Genomic DNA, 14,211 nt, shown 5'->3' on the forward strand with positions numbered 1-14,211 from the left:
GAAATTGAACAAAAAGTAATCTGAAACCAAAAGATGAGGTAGACATAAAAGCTACAGTAAGAAAAGTTTTTTTTCTTCATTTTAAAAAAGGGATTTTTCATTTTCTGAAAAAACTGCCTTTCAAAAATTGGTTACCATGATAGCATCAAAGTCAATGAACACTAACCGACCACATGCCTGTTATTGCAAACGTATTAGGAGTAGTTAGTAGCTTGGATACCCTCTCTACCTGAGGAGACTTCCATGAAAGTAATGGACGTGAACCTACCCTCCCGCTGCATACAGTGGCGTAGGGATCCCCACTTTTTCTGTGCTGCTGTCATTTTGCAGGAGGAGAGGGGGAAGGGGTGTTTGTGTGACATGAAGCACCTTCAGTAACCCCCAGCAGTATGTCGCCGGTACCCCTAAATAATTTCTCGTCTTAAGAGGCCTGGACCCGGTTAGTCTCCTCTTATGATATGTTTTCTACAGTCGTTCCCAGTTTCCAAGGATTATCTCGCGTTCACTCTATGCTCCGTTTCCTCAAAAAACTGCCTTCAGCGATTCCATATACATGTAGCACTAGAGAAAATCCCGGCTTCAAAACACAGAGAATGGTTGCAGAAAACTCCCACTTCACTTTATGTAATCAAGCATTGCGGCTTAGGGGGGAGGGGAGGGAGGGGCTGGACCAAAACTACACATCTAACAAATTTGGTCGAGAATCTGCAGTTTATTGAGCAACAACACAATGCAGATATGATAAGGCCATCTTTTTCGATGTGAATATTTTCTGTCCAGTTGGTCATATTATTTACAATGTTCATTAGCAGTATCAATAGTTATCTTACCTAATAATATACCGCTTAAGTTGCTTGGTAACTAAAGATTCCAAACAAATTAAATGGCTAACTGTCGAACCCCAAAAGTTCAAGTCAGTATATATCTGTTTGCACTCCCTGTCACGCCCAGTTGTGTTTCAATGTTTCATTGCGGTTATGCACTCCAAACGTTACAAGACTTTCTCAAAGTTCGTTTTTGTGGGATTTCAGTCGCCTTGCGACTCCATCCCTCGCTGCTCAATTTCGACGCCATAATATATGAAGTCGACTTGTGGCAAGTCTATATATTTGAGAACAAAAAAGCAACTTCAAAAAGCCACAGCAGCAGACAAAGCGTACAATTTAAACCAAAATGGTCCAATATTTTCCTATTTTTGACCAAAGTGGCTCAAAAACCAAACCCCTTGTACCATACACATCTCTTACAGCTTGTGTAGGCTAGCACTCTTCCCCCGGTCCCCAAACACACGCGCACAGATTATACATATGGACAGACAAGCGATCCCCGTGAATAGCTATCGAATAGCCACACAGCAATGATTAGAGTTATAAATTAAACAACAGCAAAGAGCTGTGTTGAAAAATGCGTAAGGAACGGAATGATGATAAAATACGAAAAACAAGAGTAAAAATCCGATTTACTACCACTAAACTCACTAGAAAAGAAAGTTCCTGGCCATTGAGCACGATAAAAGACAGCGAAACAATATGCTTTTGCAATTGTTATGATATAATATTTCCTTCGCTATTTCCTTCCTTGTCTAACGCGGTGGATAAAATCCTAGTGACGCCATTCATATAAAAGCTATTGAGCAGCGCATTAATGTTGTACTTTCCTGTGGTGCTGGTTGGCTGTACAAGGTGTCTTAACTTTTGATTTCTTTCCCGTCGATGTTATTCTCAACCGCTTTGTACATTCTCCCAAACGCTCTCCATGTATTTCTGACAGACCTAATTTGGAGAATTTGTTCCAACATCAAGGTAATCATTTCCCTTATTCTGGTCACTAATGGGGCTTCAAGAATTAGCATTTGACCGTTGGCAATCTTGCATGTACAGCTGTAGGGTCAACAACAACACAATTTGAGGACTTCCGGAAAGAACATAACAAATTCGCAAAACACCTAACTTACGATAAAAACTACGTGCAAAATTAATTTACTTCGTTACGTAAAAAAATGAACAAACAATAAAACACTACAGAAACTTAGTGTAATGACCTTTATGTACGTGTGGGTAAAATGAAACACTCTGTTAGTTATCTCAGTAGATGCTACATGTACACTCAGTTAAACCATATCGAGCTTTGTTTGAACTCTTCATAAATATACATTAATTACTAGATAATAATAAGTAACAGCACGTCTTATCATATGATGAGGTCTTTTAAATCCACTTGCACTACATGACGTGCAACTATACTGAGCTCAAGCTCCTGGTCTACCTAACTTATCTCCTCACTACACCCCTATTGGGTTACTGTTTGTCGTGATCACGCCTTGTGCATTTGAAACACTTGACATGGTGGTAGCGGCGAGACTTTCTAGTTCCAGGGTTGCTCGGTGCGCCATTTGCGTAAGAGCACTGGTAGCGACATCTTCAGCTGAGGAAGGTTCTCCATGCGAGTTCCCTGTTATAACTCCATTCGTTTGCTCAGCAACTTGATGATCTGTGTGTTTTAAAAGATAAGCACTAAGAAAAAGGAACTACATGTACATCTCACTCATTCTCATGATCTCCCTTCAACATGTATTGATTTCAGTTCTGTATCTTCTCCACCGGCAATGTTTGATCGTTATCATTACTCCATGTATCATTATGATGGTGATTATCGACTTCCATCTTCTGACAATCATTTGACATGACTATCTGACCAGCACCCTGAATACTGTAAACTCCCACGGCTTATCACAACATTATTTTATAATAACAACTATGTTCATAGTCATTAAGTTTTAATCGGTAATGTTGCAGGAAATGGAAGCCATCAGAAACAAATAGCAAAAATGATGTCAAGCAGTTGAAAAAAACTTCAGAAATTATTTGAAGGGGTACAGTAAGGGTATGAAATGCTACACTTAGGTGTATTTTCAATTGAAATACAAAAAATATATATATTTTCAACAATTATTATAGTATAAGTTACAATTTAAGTAAGGCTAAAAGTCACCTTGATAAGGTTAAAGAAATTGAATAAGCAGGGTTGTTATAGGCTTAACAAAAGTTCCGCACCTTTTCACTGTAATTAAAGTACATGTATGTTGCTACCATACTTACTCAATAATTGTGAGTTTCGTTGCTGTGCTATTGTTACAGGACAGTCTTTGTGTGCCAGAAGGAGTGATTTTAACTGAGCAACTTCTGTTCGTAGAAGAGTAATTTCACTCTAAAATGTATAAAGGACAAAATGTCAGCCTAGTTTCCTAAAACATGTTTTCAATCAAAATGTCACTGTATGATATTACAACACTGTACCTTTCAGTCACCATGCTGCATGTACACTGAACATCATTATGCACGACATGTGCATTATTTTATTTCAAGCAGTTTCCAAAGTATATATAGTGGTACTTTTTTTAAACTTTCTTCACAAAATGATTGTTAACTATAATATTGTGTAATCATATTTCTAACTGAGAATTATTATTTGTGTTGAAACCAATATACACTGCAATCCAGTTCTTGTACTGCATGTTAACCAAATAATTTTCATTCTTTTTTTCAACACCAACTGCAAAATTTGAGCTTAAAGCTCAACTCTAATCACTAACTCATTGGCCAAAATGTCTGTAAATTATTAAATGACTATTTTTTCTCTGATTGCCTCAAGAACACTGCACAAGATTAATGAAACTTCCAAACAAACAATTACAATTACAATTGCAGGGCTTGGTACATAACCAACCTCTAGTATGGTGAATTTCAGATCGCTCTTTGCTGTTTTAGCTCAGATTCACCAGAGTTTTGACAAGTGGCCTTGAATTACATACATGTTCTTCAGGAAACGTTGCTCCAATGTTTTATCCGCTGCTTTGCACTTCATTTTACAATAAAAATCTGTAATTAAATGGGCAAGATTTCTGTTTTTATCACAAAACAAAGAGCAAAGGAGCAGATAAGACATTAAAGCAATAATTCCAGACGGAATTCAAGGCCACATGCAAAAACTCTGATGAATCTGAGCTAAGCAACAACAAGCAATCTGAAATGCACCTCAAGTCAGTTATGCAAACAAGCCCTTCAATTAATTTACATGCTAGTGCAGATTCCAACATTTGGAGAAGATGCAGTAACTTCATGTAATGTATATACACTGTACCTGTAGATGAGCATTTGTATTACTAAGATCTTCAGCTTTTTTCTCTAACTGTTGCACCCAAATTTTCCTTTTTTCTCTACACCTAGTGGCTGCAGCTCTGAAAGAAAAGTGAGCATATAAAATTAATCCCAGGTCAACGGCGGTTATCCCAATGTACAGTGTGTACAAAGTCATGTAGGTAACTAATAAGAATACTAACAACAATAGTGCCACTTAAAATCATCAACAACATTTTGCCATCCTGTAATCCAAACTCAACAATACACATGTATTAATTTTTAAAGAGGAAAGCATGCTCAAGAGGCTGGCTGACTTTTGCGACACAACCAGAAACACAGCAGTGCAGAGTTTAACTTGTTGGCCACATTTTATGTTAAGTTACATTTTTATACAAGTCAAAGTTTTGAATGATTCAGTTTTTACATGGCACCCTCAAGAACAACAGTACACGTAGGTTAGTTACTTAGCTAGTTCATACTACAGCTGTGGATTATTGTAGCAGCTGAAGGAACTACAGTGTAATCATTATATCATCATCAATATCTACCCACCGATTTCTTTCAAGGAAGCGTTTTCGTCTCTCATCAGGATCCAACTCATCTTGTGTTCTTCGTGGACGTTTTCTGTAAAAAAAAAAAAAAAAAACCATTAAATTTTTGGAACATTAATTTATCATTGACTGCTTTGGGTAACTTCAGGCTAGTAGCAAAATACAACTGCCAATTGACTAGCATGTGATAAGGCTGCTCAAATGTCAACCCTCTTTATAATAGCCATACTGACACACTAGGCATGCAAACACAAATAAAGACTGAGACAACTAGTGCCCATTAGGTAACTGAACTGCAATGTACAGTACTTACGCAGCTCCTGTGCCTCTTTTGTGGTCCTGTGCACTGATACTGGTATTTGAAACTATTGTGGTTGGATGCTCTGAATGATTGATGTGATTTCCTGAACTTGACATGCCATTATGCTGCGTTACCATGTCAACAGCTTCGGTCATTGCACGATGGATGATGTTGTTGGCTTGGTGGAGTTTAAGTTGTTCCTTGAGGCGCTACAAAAACACATTGACAGTTACTGCAGGCTGTCAGTAAGGGGAGTCAGTGTATACTGACTTGTTAACCATTGTATCTACACAGACAAGTTGTTGGTGACCCCAAGTTTATATTTTGAGTACTTTTTATAGCAAATAAGACCAGTAGATAAATTATTATTAACGAGTCATGACGAAAAAAATGCAAGGCTTTATTTTCGCCCAGACACCTTCTCAAAACAAACTTAAGAATTCGCTGGCCAGACAATTTAGAAAGATGCTCAAACAATGTCCAATGACCAACTATAATTAATATAATTATTTCCAGCATTGCATCCCATCAAAATAAAGTCCAGACAGACATCCGTTCTACTGGGAAAGAAAAATTATCTAGCCTTGCAGACAGAAATTTCAAGAGGGTACAAAATGAAATATTGGTTTTAAACCACATTACATGTGCATTTGTATTTTTTTTTTTTTTACTTTCTTAATTGATCATTGTCAAACAATATCATTTCCCAATGTTCAGCACTACTAGAGCTGTCATTAAGATTTGGAGAAGTTAGCTTAACAAGGAATGTCACTGGTGATAAACCACAGAATGTCTCTGTTGCTTTTTACTGATGCTCTCACATTCTGCGTAGGCAGATTCTGTTGTTGCCACTCAAAATACATGTAGTCTGTTATCAGGGGCCAATGATAGCTTCAGATTTTCAGATTTCAGATTTTTTTGTTAATGCACTATTTTAAAAGCTTACTACAAAAGGAAATTACAATACATCACAAAAGTACGGTAACATAAAGACAACATTAAATTAACAAACATCAAAGGTAAAATGTGTGCAGTGACCAAAGGAGCTTAGGCTCTTGAGTTTAGCTGTGGAGGATTGGCATACAATGCATTTTAAAACAAACATGTCCCATGAACCTAGTTTAATGGCCTTAGCTCCCACGAGTCTACTGTAGCTCAGTGGTAGAGCATTCGAACTAGTAATCAGAAGGTCTTACAGTAGGTTCGACTCCTGATAGGAACACTCAGATTTCCTTTTTCTGAGTTTGCCTGTGTCACTCACTGAATAATGCATCATTCTCATTCATTAACCAGACTTAAAATGTACCATCACGTTTATTATATTGCACATTCAGTGTGTGCTTCACATAGACATTCAAATCCTAGCAGTATGCAGGATGTTTGTCCCATGAACCTAATTTTTATGGCCTGTAGAGCATCTGAACTAGTAATCAGAGTGTCTTACTGTACATGTAGGTTCGACTCCTGATAGGAACACTCAGATTTCCTATTTCCAAGTTTGCCTATGTCACTCACTGAATAATACATCATTCTCAAATAGATCTTTGAAACTTAACCAAGACATTAGAAAACAAACCTGTTTGGCACTTCCCATGAAGGATGGAGGACTGCTGGCACTGGGGCTGCTAACAATAGCTGGAGTAGGTATGGATGGAATGGGCATAGCACTGCTTGCAGAGTTTGCACGACTGTGGATGTGACTGGGTACTGGAAGAGCAGAAGGCACCTGGGCATCAGGTGCTGCTATGGAAGCAGGTATTGCAGGTGGGATATGGGCAGGAACTCGTACCAGCACTGACACTGGAGCAGATGAGATGACCGACTTTTTAGGTTCTCCTGCTGCTGTTGTTGTTGTACTCGGGGAAGGGGTAAGTGGAGGTGGTGCCAAGAGTCCTTTAGAGTCTGACTCCTCAATTACAATTATGTTTTGTGAGGGAGTTGCACTGTTGGGGAGCGAGGTTTGAGCTGTAGGATGAGCACTTGACGAGTTTGAAGGCTGTGAAGTGAAACAATTTTTAGTGATCAGACAAGTTACTGAGTCATGCGGTGGTGTCTGATAAAACAAAGATATTTTTGTATGGTTTATAACTACGCAGGAATAGCAGGTCTTAGCAAGGGTTTTGGAATCCAAAAAGAAAATAAGGGGTAACCACGTATTTTTCAGAGATAATTAAGCTTCAATTTGGGAAAAAAATTGCATACATTGTTTTGTATTTTAGCACTTTTTGAAATACAGTATTATTACTGTATTGTTGCTCAATTATCTCTGCAAAAATGCGTGGTTACCCCCAATTTTCTTTTAGGATTCCAATAGCCCTCGCTAAGATCTGCTCTTTCCGCATAGTAATAAACTACGCAAAAATACATCTGTATTAGTAGGCACCCTCCTAAACTACTGTTTTAATTGCATCATATGCAATTATTTAAATCTAATTATTTTTTACAGCATTTCAGAATTCTAGATGACTTGTAATCGTTAAGTCCTATTTTATCTATCAATTTAATACCTTATTGTAAGGTACAGTTGAATATTTTTATAGGAACTGTGCAGTATAAATTTGTTATTATTATTATAATTTAAATTTGTTATTGAACATTTATTATTATTATTATTATTATTATTATTATTATTATTATTATTATTATTATTACATTTAAGTATACTTCATAACCTGTTAAGTTCCATAAGTACTGAGTGCTTGACATTCTGCAAATTTTGCATTGTTCTATTTATTAATACCCATTAACAAGTGGGCTTTCTTAACTCATGGCCATGTAAACTTTACATTAATTTATTTAGAACGGTAGTGTACAAGTGTACACGAGCAAACGTGTCTTACTGAAGCCAGCCATGTATTTGCAATCACCATTTTGTTATGACTGCTGTATACATGTTGGGGTTGGGGGTGAGTTTGTCATGTAGTTCTTCTTACCTGGTCAGCGGCTCTCTTGAAATCCTGAAATGAAACATAGAAACATCAACTGATTCATTCAATAGCAGCAGCATATAAATGAACTGCATGAGCTCCACTCATTTTTATGCAAGTTTATGGCACAATAACTATTCTAGAACAATCAACAAAACTATTGAAACATCACATTGTAGAATACTATTTTCAGGGTTTGAAATAACAGCGGGTCAACAGACAATGTCCGTAGACAATATTATAAAGACATGGCCAGACAAATGTAACAAATCGACGGCAGTTTTCTATGGTCCATATACTCTTATAGACCATAAAATGACGTCAAAAAATGTTCAAAACTCAAGTTTTGGACATTTTATGGCGTCATTTTATGGTCTATAAGAGTATAGACCATAGAAAACTGCTGTCGATTTGTTTTTTACAATAACATGGAAAAAGTACAATCGGAATTGGCTATTTTTTTTTTCGTTGAGAAAGCGCGCGCATTACATCTGATGTCATTTTTTATTGTCTGTACTCTTATAGACAATAGCTACGAGCCAATCAGCGCGGGGGAATTTGGACAGTTATTGTAAAATCTTGCATTGCCGGTCATCCTGAGCTGTGATGTTCTCTTCCAAACAAATCATGAAACAAATTACATTGTATATTTTCACAGGGCTTCTGACAGGATGCAGGAAAAAATTAACATTGTGTAGACAAATTGTGTAGGGAAAAAAGTTGATTGTGTGAGGAATTGTACAGGATGTCACAACTTGTTTGAAAAAGCACAACACTTTGACCACAGTGGCTACTTCACATCAAGAACTATCCACAATACCAGGTTGCAAAATGGAAATTTTTCTACACAAAATACATGTTCAGCTGTAGTGTTAAAAGATTTTCAAATGAAGCAAGCGCAAATGCAAACAACCAATAAGATATGAGTTAAGCTTAAGCTTATGGTACTTGAAGAATATTTCATAAAGGAAGATTGTCTGTAAAGTGCCAACAATTGGACCTTCTGGGATAAAAAATTAAGGACTGGTTGCAAGACGTTTGCCTGCAAAAAATCCACAACCCCAGAAATCACTTTGTTTTTAGACAATTTTTGAAGTTTTGAAGGTCCAGTTTGATTCTGGTACAAGTATCTTCACAAACAAGCAGCATTTTGTAAAAGCTTTACTTGACAGGCCAGAAATGAGACAGGGCGTGCTAAGTAGCTGTAGTATCTACATGAATCTAGTAAATTTAAAATCTCATGTAACACCCTTGTTACCAAAATGATTTGGGGAATGCAGTGCTCTTGTACATGTACATGTAATACTTAACTACACTGTATAATAGTAACTAAATCAGTCATGGTACTTCAAAATATGAATGAAATATATAAAAAAAAAAAAAACAGAAAGTTATTAGATTAATTTTTTAATATATATTTTTTTAAACGATAAATGTGACAACATTACATGTACAAACCTGATCAAATGGATTGTCTAAATCCTGAAACAGACCTTCTTCCTCACAGTTCCGTAAAAATCGTGTTGGTGTGGGTGTCTGATCTACAAAAAGAGTTTTAAACAATACATGCACATTACTTGCATAATTTCAACAACTTTTTTTCCATGAAAGTTCAGTTGAACCTTCATTAAGTGGGAACACCTGGGAGCACATTTGTGTGTCTGCCTGTCGGTTCAACTCAGGTAAGCCAAAACGTGTCTGCATATGAGAGGAGAGGGTGTTTTAGTTTGTAAACACAAACAGTGAGGGCTGTTTTGGTTCCAGTATGTAAATGGTGATGTCTTAGTTTCTAGTATTTTGTATTTCAAAATGTAGTCGCACTGCAGTAATTTTTTCCTTGTAGTAAGTTTTAATTTCTTTTTCTAAATGTACATTGTACAACAAACCAAACCAAGTTACCTGAAAGGAAGTGGTGGTAAATTTAAGCAAAACAAAAGCAAGACTGAGAAAACATATGGCTTAAAACATTGGGCTTCCCAGCAAAAATGTGTTTAGGAATTAAAACTATCAAATACAAGCACTATAGCTGTTTCGGATACATAAAAAGATCATTAAAGTTAAGTTATAAAGAAAGGAGTTAAATAAAAAAAATATTCTAAAGATAAAGTACATGTAAGTGTGCAGTCTGATGTTTGCAGGTAATGGTTTTAAATTTGTTTTCAGTTTTAAAATTTTTAAACCAGTTGTATTTTAATTAACATTTTCATTTTTCACTACATAAGCACACTTTGAAACAAACAAAAATAGGCATCAACAACATGTACGTGTGCAGGCATGCTATATGATGTAATGTCTAAGTATAAATTTACATGTACACTGTACATAAAAAGTGACAGCGTAATCAACTAAACTTGTAGTATTTGTTTCTGTTCTGTTACAATGTATTTTTTACAATGACTATCAAAAAAATTTTCCACATGCTGATTAGCTTGTAGCTATTGCCTACAAGAGTACAGATAATAAAAATGACATCAGATGCAATTGCATGTGCTTTCTCAATGGAAAATCAAGTCAATTCCACTCATATTTTCCATGTTATTGTAAACAAAAACAAATCACCAGCAGTTTCCTTTGGTCTCTACTCTTATACATGTAGGCAATAAAATGATGCCATAAAATGTTCAAAACAGTGAAACCACTCACCTTTTCACTGAGTTTTGAACATTTTACGATGTTATTTTATGGTCTATAAGAGTAGAGACCATATAATATTGATTGTCAAGCAATGTAAAAGTTTTAGCTACAAATACTTGCTACAAGGTACTGTATCAGCATTTTAAATAATCTCTCTATCTTACTGGTTCCCAGTACTCAAGGAAATGAGGATGTAGAGTAATACATTGAAATAATTTATAATAGCCTATTCATCTATTCAAGGGGAGAAGAAGGAATATGAATATTCTCTGGAACTACACAATAGCACTTTCCCCCATTTCCTTCAACGATGTTCAAAATGTTGCCGTTTTTACATGTCAGGGCCCCACAAAGAAGGGCCCAGAGAACATTTCTGTATAGAAAGGCTACCTGTTGAATGACCTGTTTCAATCTTTTAACTTGAAACTCCAAAACTCCAAAAGTGACCGCCATTGAATGCTCCTTGCAATATCATTATTTAATCACTAAAGGGACCATGTTTTGATATTTAAACATATTCTCTCAACTAGTACCATAAGAAATACATAGAGACCATTGAGGAGAATGTATGTGTTGATACTGGAGCCTCCTGTTAAGAGTTACCAGTCCAATGTTGGTTGTATCAAGTTGTTAAAATCACATTTTCTTTGATGCTCTCCAAAATATTTCTTATGGGATGACAGGTCTACTCTACAGTTAGAAAAAATGTTCATCAATGCATTTTAATTATGATGATCATTTTCCTTATTCTCATGAATCAAGTAGGGATACTGAAGGGAGAAATTAAAAGCTGCCTGGGCACTTTCTATTTTGCAAAAACTTTTTGGTTGCAAATTTCTGAAACTTTCAGTGTCAAATGGACTTTTTTACAGTTGTTCTAAACTTTGGTATCTCATGGAGTGCCTCCAAAGGTAAACCAAAAATAATGGCTCAAAATGGAAAGTGCCCAGGCTGGTCACTATTGAGGCCTTGTAAGGTTACAAAACTTCACAGCTAGTATTCAACTTAACAAATACCCGTAAAGAAAATGCTGCTGATTAAATTTATATTGCATCCAGATCTAGCGTCACAATGAATGCACAAGTTAATTCCATGAAATCTCTTTTAGGTTGTAAAAGAGCCGGGTAAATGGGTACAGGATTTTACATGTACATAAATACTTGTACAATTGTATCCTTTACTTCAATGAAGCTACCGTGCACACTGGAACTGTTAAATCATTTTACAGCAAATATGCTGCACACAGTTTCAAATAATTTTTAATATGAAAAACTATAAACAGCTTATCAGATTTGACTTTGAAGTACCGTGAGAACCGTGTGAATTTCAATTACAGTATAAACTTAATTAAGCTTAATTTATGGCAACAAACCCCTTGACACACTCCTATGAACAATCCCACTTCATATGGTTACATGTAGCTAAAAGTGAGTTTTTACCCGAACACTGTTTTGAATCAAGTGAAGTGTTTGGCTGTCTCAAGATCTTGTTCACAGCTGGGGAAAACGTTTGTAAGGGAAGTGGTGACGATACAACGGAAATTCAAATAGTATGTTGTATTGCCATGTTTACATCCGACATCAAGTCCAATGAAAGCTAAGCTTAAATTCATTTATCATGCGATTTCTCGCGTACACGATTTGATCAAAATCGACTTCCTGCGAAACTATAATAAGCTTAAATTAAAAAAAACTATCCTAATATTACCTGCAACAGAAAGATCGGTTCCTCTGAGTGCGCCGAATTTCAGTGTAAGCTGGTGCTTCTGTTTGTGTCTTTCGAGGTGATCATTGTTAGCAAATCTCTGCGAAGAGAGAGGGTGAAAAAATAGCTAAATGTAGGCTTACGTAAGGGTTTCAATCTAACACAGGTGACGACATCACTTTAAAATTAAACCAGTCGCTGCCAAACTCCCCCAGGAAGATAAAGTTCACAGGAACAGCTCACAGAAGACGCTTACCTGTCCACATCCAGGGGCAGTACACTCGAACGGTTTGTCATCGTTGTCCGACATGTTGAAAGCTTCCTTCTTCATAAAGCCTTCAAAATCCGTTGCCTTCACAAGCCCCAGAAACTTCAAAACTCCCAAAATTTTAACGGTCCATTTAAGGATTTCACTTTAAACCTTCCTGGGTCTTTAAATGTAAAAGAAATTGAAAATTTATCCTCCAAAAATAGTAAAATTTACAATCATAAATCTCTTTCCCTCGCGTCCCTTGAATGCATATTTTTGTCACATGACGTAATTACAGCGCAGCGGACATGACGTCATTGGAAAGCCTCGTTCGGGTGATTTTGGCTGATAGACACTTCCGGTTTGAACTAATTTCTCATTGGCAGTTTGAAAAGGAACGTGTAATTAGCAAATCTGAGTTGTTTGCATTTGATTGGCGGAATATATTAGCGGAAGTTCTAAAAATCTCCCGCCATTTAAGGACAGCTTTCGCGAATTTCGCTCCTTTTCAAACTTCTTTTCGATCCAGCAACAAAAAGAAGAAGAATAAGAAAAAGGTCAAGAAGAAATTAGAAATATTATAAATGAACTTCAGAATGTTTTTAAATCTGTAAAGAACTCACATCTAAACACGAGGATTTGTTTAGAGAAGCCCGAGCCGTACTCTAGTGCTTCTCCCACCTCTCGGGTGTTATTAAACTTTTCCACGTGTTTTTATATATACTTAACGGAGAAACAACAACGACAGGATAATAAATGTGAATTAAGGAAAAACGAAGACTCGGAAAAAATCCGAGGCCCAGAGTGGGATTTGAACCCACGGCCCTCCGTGATCTAGTCGGGTGCTCTAACCACTGAGCTACTGGAGGCTCTATGGTGAGCAAGGGTCGTTTTATATATAACGTAACTGAACACGAGGAAATTTTTTTTTTTTAGTATTTTCTATAGCTTTGTGCGCGCTTTCAAAAATAACAGGCTGTTGATGCAACTTGATAACACTTTTACCGCAAAATTCAATCTTTACTTTTAACATAATCCTCTATATATTCGGATTTACTTACTTTCAGTTCTTCAATCTTCGCCGTGATACTTAAGCCCAAACGGCACATGATTTTAAGAACTTATTTTTCCGCCAATTATGCGCGTGGTCAAACGGCTGGAAGAAGTTCGTGATACTCGACGAAAGTTAAGGCGGCTTAACATACCACCCAAGTCCCATTGCAATTTTTAAAAACCGGCAAAACGTACATGTCTTGAGTGCTCAAAATTGCCAAAGGGTACGTACGTTTACGTTCATATCAATTTTTTAGCAGAGCCGTCGACGACGGCTGCGGCAACGAAAACGTTTTTTCAAGCGTCGCGATTATTCCAACTTATTTTTAATGTTAAATGTAGGTGAAATTTCATGGAGTTCAATTCTTGGAGACCGCACCCAAGTTTAGAAAGAGAAAGAGAAATACGTCGTCGTGTGTAGGCTCCATACAGGGGCGGGGGAGAACACTCTCTATCGCCTGGCACTTTTTTTGTACCTGAATTGACGTCACATCCAGTCCGAAAATGAGTTTGATGGAAAGAGCAAGATTCACCGCGACACTTTCGTTCGCTTGGTAAGTAAAATGGCAATGTATTTTTTGATCGGCTTCAAATTTTTTTCCTCTGTTTTTGTTTACCCCTGAAGAAAAATATGTTTTCTGTTCTCACATTT

General features: G+C 36.6%; 1 protein-coding gene across 1 annotated transcript; it reads right to left on the bottom strand.

Annotated features, from left to right (window-relative positions):
• Nucleotides 1–692: 692 nt before the first annotated feature.
• LOC146455341 (cyclic AMP-dependent transcription factor ATF-2-like) lies at nt 693–12,784 on the bottom strand. Its single transcript, XM_085094461.1, has 10 exons — nt 12,513–12,784; nt 12,260–12,356; nt 9,377–9,459; nt 7,925–7,948; nt 6,568–6,987; nt 5,004–5,200; nt 4,692–4,763; nt 4,141–4,237; nt 3,099–3,207; nt 693–2,490 (listed from the first exon to the last, which is right to left on the bottom strand). The coding sequence occupies exons 1-10, from the start codon at nt 12,585–12,587 to the stop codon at nt 2,282–2,284; spliced, it is 1,383 nt and encodes a 460-aa protein (XP_084950587.1). The 5' UTR covers nt 12,588–12,784; the 3' UTR covers nt 693–2,281.
• Nucleotides 12,785–14,211: the final 1,427 nt, after the last annotated feature.

Source organism: Pavona decussata, unplaced genomic scaffold (assembly GCF_977016875.1).
Source record: "Pavona decussata unplaced genomic scaffold, jaPavDecu1.1 SCAFFOLD_280, whole genome shotgun sequence".
In the NCBI taxonomy this organism is placed as follows: domain Eukaryota; kingdom Metazoa; phylum Cnidaria; class Anthozoa; order Scleractinia; family Agariciidae; genus Pavona; species Pavona decussata.